The following is a 13,965-nucleotide window of genomic DNA, read 5'->3' on the forward strand; positions in this document are numbered from 1 at the left end:
AACAATGTTCCAGATTTGAGTTTTTCCCTTCACACCTTCTTCGTCCGATTTCGTTGAAAAGTCCTATCCTTTTGACCTCTTTGAAGACATTATCCCCTGATTTTTATCGAGAGTTTTCTTAGGTGACTTCGGTCATTTAAGATGTAATTAACTATAGGGGCTTGCCCTTATAGGGAGTTTTTCCGAACCCAGCTTAAAATAAACCCTATTTAATTATTTGTATTAAATAGGGGAACTTGTCGGCAAATAAAACGGTTTCGCAGACCCAAACGGATGTCATATCTTTCTTAGTTTATTTGATCGAGCCTCACCCTCAAGTCTTGTGTTTATCCCTTGGGGTAGATACAGGATTTGAGGTTGAGTGCTCTTTCATTTAAACTATGGAAAATATGAGGTCAGTTTGATTTCATATTTTTCTAAAATTATATATATATACGTAAATTAAAAAGTCCTTCCGAAGCGGGCGACGGGATTTCGATTCCGGCGACCGACGGCTTCTTACGGGCGACCCCCAAACATTCAAACTCTCTTTTCCCCCTTTTAAGCGCCGACAGTAATGTTCTCACTAAAGCTTTACCCTATGTTCAGTCCACTTCAAATTTATGTTCTGAGTCTTCTAGTCCTGAACCTGAGCTTAGTTACAATCATAAGTCTAATGATTCTAGTCTTCTGGTTGTTGTTTGTAAAGGAGTAAGTCTTACACTCAACATTCATTATCACATTATGTGTCATTTGAAAATCTCTCACCCATTTTATGTGTTTTTACATTAGAATTTACCTTATTTGAAAATTTCTAATATTATGCGGGATGCTATAAAAATTCTTAAGTGGAAGAGGTTGTTCTCGAGGAGAAGAATGCTCCTAAAAAAAAGGCATGTGGGAGTTTGCTGATCTACCTAGAATGAAGAAAAATGAGTATTTACAATCAAGTATAAGTTTGATGGCTCTCTAGAACGATACAAGGCATGACTAGCTATCAAGGGATTCACTCAAACATATGGTAATTATTACATAGAGATATTTGCCCCACTCACAAAACTAAACTCTATAAGAGTTCTTCTGTCACCTACAATTAATTTTGATGGCCCCCTACAACATTTGCATGTAAAAAATACATTCCTCAATGGAGATTTGTAGGAAGAAAAGTTTAAAGAACACCTCTAAAATTTTGTGAAAACTTAGGGAAAAAAGTTAGTGACTTGAAGAAGTCTTTATATGGATTGAAGCAATCATCAAGAGCATTGTTTAAAAAATTTACTCCGTTTTTTAAAAGTTAGAGGTATACTAAAGAGCAAGTAGATCGTATAGTTTTTTTTAGCATTCAAATAACTGTAAGATAGCCATATTAATTGTGTATGTATACAACTTTAATAACCGTTTGAAGACTTTCCTTATACTGTGATAATAAAGCCATCATAAGCATCATGTAAAATCTAGTACAATATGATCGCACAAAAAAATTGGATACTGCCAGGCACTTCATAAAAGAAAATATTATTTGTGGAGTTGTTTGCACAAATTTTATTCCTAATGCATAACAAAATGTAGATAGATATTTTCACCCAAAAAAACTTTTCAGGTCTAACTTCGAGCACTTTGGAAACAAGTTGGACATGATAAATATCTATGCTCCAACTGAAGGAGGGAGATTTTTAGAAAAGAAATTAGAAGTTCCTATTTTTAAAACTTCTATGTTTAGAATTTTTATTTTTAGTAATTTTCTAGTTTTAGATTTTTTTTTCAGATTTCTAGCATGGGATTTTTGCTAATTTTGAGGCTTTCTTAATTTGGTGGCCTTCCTCTTATTAATTATCTTCTTTTATGAAATTCAAGAAAAATCATTATTTTTTCTTCTCACAAAACCTTGATAGCCATTGGAACATTCATGTGTTTAATGAATCATGTTAAGGCATTCTAAATAAAAAAAATGAAACTTTTTCTTTTATTATATACATATATTTAGTAGGTTTTATGAACACTTCAATCACTAGCAAGAAATTCTTGAAACTTTAAAAAAAGAGATTATTTTGAAGTGTATAGTTTAAAGGCTATGTAATTTCTTCTCAAGCAGTGAAGGTTGACTAATCAAAAGCAAGAGCAATTGCATGTGGCCAACACAAAGATCTATCAAGGAGGAAGGTTTCATGCCATATCTTATCATCACTTGTTAAAAATTTTAACACTTCCATTCCTTCGTTGTTAATTGTTTGAAAGGTAACAATGTTGGTCAACCAAGGAGGTGGATGATAATTTTAAGTGAATTAAAAGAAATAAACCAAAGCACACATACTTTGTTAAATTTCGATGATATTTCAAAGTAAAATGTGAAACATCCAAAGTTGCTTCTGTTGTCATTCTCAATCAAAATATAACATCTATCGGCTTCTCTAGTCAAAAACTAAATGATTAAAAAAACAATATTTTACACACAATTTGAAAATGCATACTATTATTCAAGCTTGATGATTTTTGCAGAAAAACTATTTAAATCACAAAAAATATATTGACTTTCCAAACAAGAAGCTCTCTTGATTTTTAATGTTAAAACAAATTGAATTCTACACACGTCAAATGAATCTCAAATTTTCCAATGTATAACTATGTTATGCACCATGATTTAGAAGATTTTAAAAAAAAAAAAGCTAACACACTAAATAAACTTTTCATTTAGAAAATAGAAAATGGCATGTACTCTTACGCTAACCGCTTGAAGATATTATGATGCAACATTAAACTATGATATCAAATCAAATGAAACAGTAATTTCATGCCAACACAAATAAAACTTCACAAATCATAATCACCTAATCTAGATAACTAATTTGTTTCTATAAAGGCAAATTAAAAATGCTGAAAAAAACCTTGCATATGATAACTTAATAGTTTTCTAATAAAAGTATCACGTAGAAATTAGAATCATAAGAAAAACATATATCAGCTAAAAAAACACCACCATAGAAATTCATATTGTATCAATTTTTACAAGAATTAACAATGCATGAACACTAAATCAATATTTAAATAGATAATAAAAAAAGGATATCACCAAATTAAATTTTCCGACTATACACTGAGAAAAACTCCCACGAAAAATCATCAGACTTCCATTGGATTAAGGGAAGAACTAGAAAGAATAGCACAATCAAACAAAAAGTTCATTCATAATACTTGTTTAAGTTATTACATGGCTCAAGCACATTTACTATATTCAAAATCCCCTCAAGCTTGCCAACAACAACAACAACAATAACAAAGCCTTAATCCCACTACGTGGGGTCCCCTCAAGCTTGCCGAAAATACAAAATAACAATCGACATCAGAAATTCATGAGAATCACAATCAAAAAAACCTTTGGATGTCTAGAGTCGCAGAATATTTGGTTAAACAATAGATGAATCAGAAGATAACCTACAAGAAAGACGTACAGGACCCCTACATCCCAACTCTGCCACTCTACTCTCACAACTCCATCCCAAAAAGCAACATAAAACTATACCAAAATAAAATTACATTGGAATAAAGAAGTCGACAAACAATATGCCACAAGCCACAACCAAATCTAACTGCCATAAAACACCAAGGAAAACTGTCCCAAACCAGCCACAAGCTTCCAAAAATCACGAATATATAGACTTTCAAATGCAGCCACAAGCCTCAGAGTCTACATCACTTAGGAAATACTAAAAGCCTAGAAACTTTTAATAAGGGCTAACGAGGTGTACCCAATGGAAGTTTGCAGGATGCCTTTAATAAGCTAAACCCTCATCCCTCATGTCCTGTGATATGGTAGGTCTCCATAAACAACCCATAACCTTATAAAATATAGCTGACATAAAAAAATTATGATGGCCAAATTTTCAACGCATTTTGTTAGGCACGCCTCATCTTGTAGACTACCCAAACCTTGGCGTCCATCTTCAAGCAAGACAATAAAACATTCACCAAAAATCCCAAATAAACAATTTAAAAAAACTACTATCCCAAGTCCCAACACCACTACCCAGCACCTTCTGCAATTTTAGAAATAACACAACATTTCATCCACAAAGATAAAACAACAAACCATCTGTTGCTATTCCACTATACAAATAAATTACTAATGCAATTGGCTATCAACAGGTAACGTAGAAAATAGATGCCAAATTCTGCAGGATAAGCAAAATTTTATGTCACGTCAATTTCTAAGTAAAATGGACAGTTGAGCTTTCACAATGGCAGGTTTCTTCCAACTCCAAAGCATATGCAAAAGTAAGGCTAGTAACATATGAAATGCATCAGCTGTCATCATTAAAAAAGAAATGCCAGAAGAAAAAAGAAGGAAGACTTAGCACATGATGCAAAAAATAGTAACTTAAATTGGTATGCTTACTTTGACTGTGCATAAAACTAAAAATTCTTTACTGGTACATGAATAAACACAACAAACTTGACCAAAAACAACTATAAAATAACATTACACATTATTTTTACTCCTTTTTCAATACATTCAATAGAAACAATGTATATTAAAATTGCTGCACTGGAAAAATGTGAACTATATCCCGAAACAGAGGTAATAATCACTCAGTTCATTATTTCCAATTTATAAAAAAAGTAAATGCAAGTCCAATGAAGGTACAAGAATATTATAATTAATTTGAATAAAATTATAAATGCTAACCTCTTGAACTTCATTTTCAGGTGCAATAACTGAAAGAACATTAAATTTTGCTGATTGCTGAAACTCCTTTAGATTAGTCAAGAAATATTTATCTGAATCCAAGTTCTGTGGACTGGAAGGATTGCAAACTAGGTGCAATGAGTCATTCATTTTTCTCTGCAAATAGATTGGCTTTGGTTCAGCAAGATTATCTATATTAATAATATTCCAAAACTCATCTTGGCAATCTTCAACCTCTCTTGAAGCTCTTTTATTTTCCTCTCCATATGATCTAAGGAGTCGTGGCCTGTTATCATGATATTTGAGCTTTCTTAGCAGAGAATGTCTCCTTTCAATGACTGACTTATGTAAATCATTCCGCTCTACGTTAAGCACATCTTTAACCATATGAGAATCCCCAATTGAGTTTATGTAGCCAACATCAACTTGCCATGTGCTTTCAGGTTTCGGTGGCACAAAAATAGCTGATGAATTTGGATGATCTTCAAAACCTGGGAGAAGTTCATCACACTGATCTTTCCGGCCATCATTACTGCTAATACCAGAAGGATAAGACCATGAACCACATATATGTTCTTTATTAATCCTTTTATCTGACTTTCTATTTAAACTAAGCTTACCAAGATTTATTGGAGTTTCTTTATCAGATGTACTTGAGCCTTCACCAACTAGCATCTGGCCAGATGGCCTGGTTGTTTTCCATTGCTCTTGATGGCCCTTCATGGACTCCCTACTTAGAGATGGTTCAATCACATAAGTTGATGAAGAGTTATTTTTGTCAATCTTTGCAGACACCGCTTCAGAATAGCTTCTTAAAGACTGTTTTACTTGCATCGAAATATTGGTAGCAATGTCATTAGCAGCAATCATGTTGCATCCTTTAGTTTTGATATCAAACAATTGGTGGCACTCTCCTCTTTGAACAAGGAACTGTCGATGAAATTTTGTGTCTCTCCTACAATTGAGTCTATAACTTTGAAGGTATTTTGGACATGACTCGGTCCTTTCTGTGCTCCGCACCTTTTGATTACCCGGCTTCAGGATGACAATAGAAGTTGGAATTGGATGTGTTGAAGTCTCAGGTTTCCCTATGTACGGTGATCTTGGGAACTTGGACAAAAGAGAATCCATTTGATTATAGGTAGAATGGTTGTGGAGGCTAGTACAAGATTTTGTACAACAATGTGTGGTATCTTTCATTTTATCTTTATGTTCCTTGGTTTCTTCCACTGAGCTATAAAATGTATCACTCATATCAGCTGAAGATTCTAAAATGTTAAAGCGATTTGCATTGGAGGAGGATTTTGAATGCATTAAGTCTTTGAGATGCTTAGCAAAAAAAATAACCTTATTTGCATCCATCATGTCAAGTGCATCTCTGAATTCTCTGGATTTTTTATGTGCTTCATTTGTGTATAGACGTCTTGCTTCAACTAATTGCTGTTCTATGAAAGCAATGTCAGGCTTTGAATTCCGCTTTTCCTTCTGAACCACCTGGTCAACATGAATCTTAGCTTTTGAGGAATCAAAATGGTCATGTACAATCTTAAAATTGTGGTTCCATCTTCTTCTCACATGAAAAGAATGATTCCCAAAACATTCATACTTCTTCCCAAGTCCTGCAGATGATTTATTGAGCACAAAATGTCCAGTTTCATTTTTTATTTTAGAAACTACCTGGGGTGGAGGGAGCTCATCGAAACCCATCAGTTTTGCAATAACACTTCGAGAGGAGTGCCTATTTTCTACAATTCTTGATACCAATTGATCTGTTATTTTATTCATTGGTGTCCCATCAACTTTCTTGCACAATCTTCCATGTAACTCATGGGAAAACTGAAAATAATCAGGAAGCAATAAGTAGACTGCTGACAACCATTTACATAAATGCATAGTGCATCATTCCCCTTCAAAGCAACTATGATAGAAAGAAACATGAGAGCAAAAAACAGGACAGATATCATATAACAATAGATAGATTTAATGAAAGACATTAAGCATTGCAATTCAGAAGAATCCTGCCCGAATGTCTTATTTTCTTAGAAAAGAAACAAATAGAAGTGATATATATGACATCAGGACTTTCAATGCAGATCTAATTTATGCACATCATTGTCCCATGATGACCAGACTATGCACTTACTAATTCTTCTTCGGTAGTAGAACCATCGCTTGAAGTTGAACACAAATCTCCCTTTGAAGATTTTGCCTGTTGCCTGGAATGATAATATTCTGAAACAGAGCAAAATTAGTCTCAGCTATGAGATTAAAACTAACCATAAGTGCAACAAGAATCATCATCATCATTATTAATTTATCTCAAATATTTGGGTGGATTTTACAATCCTCATCCTCCATTCATTCATGTTAATTGTTCATGGGGTGCTCAGTTTAACAAATCATTTTGGAAAACTTGTGATTTTTGGTCTAGCCACTTTACTTCCTAAACTTTCAGCATTAATTTTATTGATCATTTAAGAAAGCAACTTTGCAGCTAGCAAAAAGCACTCCCCAAGGCAGATACAGCAAAGTTGCCTTATGTTAGTGGGGAGAAATACGTCCAATAGGCTGGGATGTCGCACAGAATATGCATGGGCATTTCTTTGGTACCAAATTAGCGATAAATAGACCGAACATCATAATATTAATGGGATTTTTACATATCAACCACCCAAAACACTCAATAAAACATTTTAACCACCAAGACTTTAAATAAAATGTTTCAACCATTTTTTTTCATTACAACCATCCTCCACTAGTGAATGCTTTAGAGTTAAAGTCTTGGATGGTTAAAATGTTTTATTTAAAGTTTGAGTGGCTTCAATATTATATTGAATGTTTTGAGTGGTTGGTATGTAAGAAACCCAATCAATTTAAAATCATCAAATAATAGATTTAGCCTACTATAAATAGCATTCCCATTATTTGAGTCCCTTAAATAACAAGATTATTTGCCTCAATTTTAGCTCTAACTAATTTATTCAAGTGTACTTGTCAGCAAGAAAAAAAATAAGTTGTATTCAATCTTTCTTTCTTTTCTTTTTTTTTTTTCCTTTTTTTTTTAGGCATGAAAATTAAAGCAAACAAGTTGAGAATGTATTAGAAATAGTAGTAAAAAAAGAATTTGTTCTTGAAATTGAATTTACAATATCTCAACCTGCAATTCCATGTGATTTAAATGGGAGAAGACATTGAGGATAAGAATTTGAAGATTAGATGTTTGGATGTATAAATAACTGTCATGTTTTAAATGCGGTCTAATTTGATTTCTATTTAAAGTGGAATTAAAGATTCATAAAATAAAATATTATCGTTTTTTATCTAATGTTTTATTTTAGAAATATGTAGGCATCAAACTTGAAGAAAAACAATGAATTAATGTATTAAAAAATGAGAACAATGATGGAGACGAGGTGGAGTTAGTTCTTGGAATTGAATTTGTAGCAACTCAATCTGCACCAACATGTGATTTCAACGGAATAAGACTCGCATGATAAGGAGTTTTAGGAATGGAGACTTTAGAAATATATAATTAGTTGTATTATTTCACTTTGATGTCTAGTTTAGTTTGATTTTATCTGCGTGCGCCAACTGAACTTTGGGGTTCAAAAATATGGACTTTATAATTTACTCTATTTTTTTCATAAACTGGATATATTCATCTTTTGTCAATGAAATATAAATAATAATCTTTTGTCAATGAAATATAGATAATAATCTTTTTTCAATGAAATATAAATAATAAATAAAATTCAGCAGGCTTACATCCTGCCTAGCCTATAGATCCATCTTCTCAAACATTGATTTTAGTTATGTAATATTTGTGAAGAATAAATGTATTATTAAAATAAGTAATGAATATGAGAATTATAATTGTAGTTGAATAAATTATTACGAAAAATTTGATGCTTAGCTAGTCATTGAGGTCAAATTAAATTTCAAACTAATCAATAGCTAAAAAACTAATTTATTAATTTAGTATGTAAATAATATAATGTTGTATATATAAATTGTTTGTTATGAAAAATTTTAGAATGGAACTGAATAATTACAATAAAAATAAAGGGGTTTTTTCAATGGATTCTGAACCTACCCAAAAAGGTTGGTAAGGCCACTTGAATATGTGAGAATAAGAGGGAGACTGAGAAGTGATAGAGAAAACAGAAGATGGGAGCGAGAAAGAGATAGAACGAATTAAACACAACGGATTTTCCAAGAGTGAAAGGGTGTCGAGCAAGATGTGAATTCTAATTTCGTGTGTAAAATTGATTAGATGAGTTATAAATTCAATTATTTTCTAACTTATCTTTAGCTTCAGTTAAAGTTAACCTAAAGCCTACACTTCTCAATTTAATCCTTGAAAATAATTTAATTCAAAGTTCAGATTAGGTTTTCAAAATAAAACAAAAAAAATCCTATACAAACTCATTAACTCTATGTCAAGAAAATCTTCTTTCGACTTCATGTGATCATAAATTCATGAGAAAAAAAAAACTTAGGTGAAGTTTTAAAAGTATGTTTAAGAATTAAAGTGCCATATATGATATATTTAAAAAATAAAACTGATCTAATTAAATGATAGTTTTTATAAAACAGTTGTATACACATTTATAATTATATTTATTTTTTCTATAAATGATTGTATGCATGCTAATTTTCAAAGATTCTTTTGAAAGCTTACTGAATAGGGTTAACAAAATTGTCATTAAATGTTATACCTATAATGAATTTATAATTAAAAAAATTTAATAAAAAAAAATACATACATACATAAGGTAGACTTTTAACCTTATAATTATCATTTCATGTTTTGAAGAAAATTTTTCAAGATTATTAATTATAATGCATGGAGAATATAACATACTTAAAAATATAATTTATATTAATATTTAAATAAGGATTAAGCAATATTGTAATAGTTTGCATTAATCCGTATATGCAAGTTAGTATGTTCTAGTTCAAGAAGTGGTCATTTTTTAATAAAATAGATAAATGATATTGAATCTTTATGGTATAAATTTTTGAGGAATGTTCAGTCATGTCTACGTATTAAGAAATCAATTGGTTTTACCATACAAGAATCTAATTCTTGGATATTATAACTGATTTAAAGTGATTAATTAAGGATGTGCTCATATAGAAGTTAAGGAGCCAATTTAGAATTCAAAAGGTTAAAGTGAATGATTACATTTCCTAATTAAATTAATATTCATTTCTTCTAACCAATTGCATTTAATGGATATAGTTAAGGGTGTGTTTGGGGTGGTGGTGCATGATTGCACCACAGTTTATTCTATTTCAAAAGGTTGCAGCTAAAAGCTGTATTTTCCCATCAGACCTAATTACTTTTGGTGGCTGCTAGAAAGTTATGGTCAGATTTTTCAAACAAAAAATAAATTGTAATTGTCACTGCAGCTTTTTGGACAGTAGCTTATTCTTCTCTGCAGTTGCCCCAAATATATCCCAAAATTATTGTTCAATTATATGTATGCATGATATGAGTAATGGTTATTACAAAGTTTTAAAAACCGGACCACATCGGCTGATTCAACTGGTTTGACATTGAATTGGGCATATGGTTGATCCAGGTAACCTCAAAAACCACTTTCGCATTAAACGGGTGAAAAGTGAACTGTTGGTTGAACTGGTTCCAATTACACAGAACATGTCAATCCAAATTATTTATTTAATATTCTTTAATTCTCAATTAAACTATTCATTTTTAAAATAAAAAATTTGATTTTATAAATTATATTGAGTCAGACATATATTAATTAAGTTAACATCATAAATATATTAATTGATATTAGTTCAATCAAACTATTTCATTACATGCTCATCACTAGGTAACTTAAGAGCTCAAGTAGTGAAACCATTTATTTATATATAAACAGCTTCTTCATGATCTGGGCCTGAAAAATTTTTAAGTGTTAAAATATGAGTTAGGCTATAAAAATATAGAATTTGGTTAGGCTTTTCAAATATTTAATGAGCTGCAAATTGTAGGATATTATAATTAAATTTTAACTTCTAATTATTTTATATTGTAAACTATTTATTCCTATTAATTATTATAAATCATACTATTAGAATAACTTATATTCTTATAATAAGTATATATGTTTAATTTATTCTTTTAATTTTTTAAATATAGTTAATATATATACATATTGATGTATTTATTTATAATACATGTAAAATTATATATTAATGAGCTTTATATCAAATTTTAAATTTATAATTGTTGAAGATGTTAATTGTGTTCAAATTTAATTTATTTTGTCATATATTTATCAAATATTTATATTATTGTATCATTTAAATCATTTTATTACATCATACCGTAGGTTCAACCTTGGTTCAACCTTTGAAACTTGAACATTTTATTCTTCCGGTTATTAAAATATAGCTACAAATAGCGACAATTATTCATTTCTCATATAAATGAACATTCATATTGTTTGGAATGAAGAATATTTTCATATTATAACTCACTTATTTCATAGTGCATTTCATTGTTCCTTTAAAATATACATTATATGTAGAGAGAAATAAAAAGAAAACGGTATATATGCATGTTCGTATATACAAGTTGAATGATATAATCTGCTCCTTATAGTGTTAATTGGGAATGATAATATACTCAAGTATTTATGGCTTTACCTTTCACCATAATCGATGGTAAAAATATGGCATACATTTGGAAACACTTATTCCACCTCAAATAATAAAGTCATATTATATGCCTCGTTGCACCAATAGGGAATATACAAGCTAAAGGTAGCTTAAGTTTTTAATCATTGCTATTGACATGGACGTATTAAGTATAGATTGAACTATAAATTATGCTATAAAAACTCTATAATATGAAAAGCTCAATACATGTTTAAACTCTTATTATTAAGATGAATGTTATGATTCTATAACAATACATAAGTCTAACTGCTAAGCAATATTTATATTCATAATTGCTATTTTAATGGAAAACAATTTCAATGATTAATTCCCAAGACAAAAGCAAGTTCAATGATTTTATTACAGCTTAATTTTCATGGCTAACATGCACATTATTTATCTTTATTTTGAGGTACTATAGTTTGGAACAAGGATATATCCACCGCGTTATATATTTATAACTCATACTTTTAGTTTATAAATATTGTTCAAGTAAATCCACTTTGGAGTAAATGGATAAAAAAAGGAGTTTTATATACAATAAGCACAAAGCAATTAATGTTAGATACTAGTATATTTTTATTTTATGTATAAAAAAGTTAAGGTACTTTCCTCTCATACATCCTTTCTATGCCCATTGATTTGTTTCGAGATTTATATGATTCTATTATTCAGGTATGAAATTTTTTTGCTTAATGGCTCTTTTGTGACATTTAAACTTTATGAGAAAGGAAGCATAAAAAAGAAAAAACTGATATTAAGTAGTTATGGCATATAAATTGAATGATAAGCTTCAACCTCCTGTCCAACTGGTGGTTCCCTTCATTCTCCAATATTATGGTTTGTTGAATTACCCTTTCTTGTTTTACCGCATAGCTCAAATACAATCCAAAGTGCAAAATTTAAAATAAGAAAACAAATATATTACCGCAATGCCCTTAAGATACGAAGGATGAATTTGTAATAAGGTTAGTTATGCTTTGAATGAAAGTGTGACGTAGAATTATTTAGAATAATGAGTTGTATGTAAATTAAATAAGGGGTTATGATTCGTAGATGACAAACCACTAAATAAACAAATAACTTGCTTGATATAAAATTAATAAATATGTAAATTAATGTCATGATTGAAAAAATTCAAAAAATAATGAAAAAATAAAACGATTCAAAATTAGATTGAAATAATTCAAAAAATAATGAAAATTCAGAACCATGCAAAATCCATAGAAAATTGTAATTTAATCAAAACAAATAGATTATTAATTACATCAAATTTGAAAGAAAAAAAAAATCAAGAATGCTCTCAACGTAATAACAAAGAAATTGAATCGAGTATGGGAGTTACCACAATAAGAAATCTAGCCTTACATTTATACAAGGGAAAACTTGCCAAAGAATTAAACAGTCACAGATATCCAACACTAAAAAAAATCAAAAATTCGACTTGCACATATTGACTTAGGAAAATGAAAAAAAAAAATTTTACTCAACAATATAGTTGAGCAATGGCATACTATGTAGTATATATGATTGCCCAAAAATCAACCCTTTTTTTGGATGCCCTAAAGTCTGCGGGGTAGAATTGATACTGCCAAGGTGAGAACCGAATCCTAGTTAATTGCAAAATATAAATATCAATTTCAGCAACGATTTTAAATCTCTTCAAGCCTTATCCAAAGTTCAAAGGCCATAAGTGGATGCAATGGTATCGAAATTAATTTCTGTACATCAACTGTTAGTACTTCTTGATAATGCAAAAAGCAAAAATAACCAAAAAAACAAGTAATGCTGAAATGTCGGGGAAGAAATTGGGTGGCATTAATTTGCATGTTATAGAAGCAAACTATAGGTAACAACAATCTTAAATGAAACACATCTGTAGCCTCAAAAGACAATAACAAAAGTCTTGCATTACTAAAACGGAAAAGAGCTACAAATTTGAAATCCAAATCATCATATAAAATTTGTGGGAACAAAAGGAGTAGACAAGCAAGTGAAATAGATGAAATAGAGAAGGCGTTGGGGGTAGCCTTAAGCCATTAACTCTCATAAGAGCTTTCTAACTTAGTTATGCTTCTCTAAATAAACTTCTAAATGTTTTATCTGGAACATGTTTTCTCCTTTGCAGTCACTCAAATCTCCACCTTACTAAGGTTTTTCTTACTATCCTTAACCCAAACAAACTCAGACAACATTATAAAACAAATTAGTGTGCGGCATATCTATATCTCTCTCTATATCTCTCTCTATATATGCATATATATATACATGTTGATTTAAAAAGGGTTACAATAAACAAAAATAGTTGGATACTTTTTGATTAAATACAGGAATCATAAGTCCTCCCCAAATTCAAAAACAATCTAGACTAACAACAAAAGTTTGCCAAAAAAACATAGACCCCCGCTAGCATGGAATGCAAAAAACTGAAGATAGATTAGGGGAAAGGGAAATCATAGCAGAAAGTAAGCAATCACTTTAGATCTTGGTTAGCAATTCTGAAATATGGGATCTTTATCCTGTCACCTTGCAGCAGAAACTGAAGGGTATGGGGAGGGGAGACAGCAACAGATTGCTCTTTTAAATTATACCCTTGTCTGGCAAGCCAATTGGCTGGCTGGGCGCCCTCT

General features: G+C 30.6%; 1 protein-coding gene across 1 annotated transcript in view; it reads right to left on the bottom strand.

Annotated features, from left to right (window-relative positions):
* The window catches only part of LOC110036659, a 49,271-nt gene that overhangs the window by 29,644 nt on the left and 5,662 nt on the right, over positions 1–13,965 (bottom strand). Inside the window, exons 2-4 of the mRNA XM_020741155.1 lie at positions 6,804–6,892; positions 6,338–6,496; positions 4,661–6,154 (exon numbers count right to left, since the gene is read on the bottom strand). Coding sequence (XP_020596814.1) covers positions 4,661–6,154; positions 6,338–6,496; positions 6,804–6,892 — 1,742 coding nt within the window. The remainder of the gene's footprint in view (positions 1–4,660; positions 6,155–6,337; positions 6,497–6,803; positions 6,893–13,965) is intronic.

This window comes from Phalaenopsis equestris, unplaced genomic scaffold (assembly GCF_001263595.1).
Source record: "Phalaenopsis equestris unplaced genomic scaffold, ASM126359v1 Scaffold209422, whole genome shotgun sequence".
NCBI lineage: Eukaryota > Viridiplantae > Streptophyta > Magnoliopsida > Asparagales > Orchidaceae > Phalaenopsis > Phalaenopsis equestris.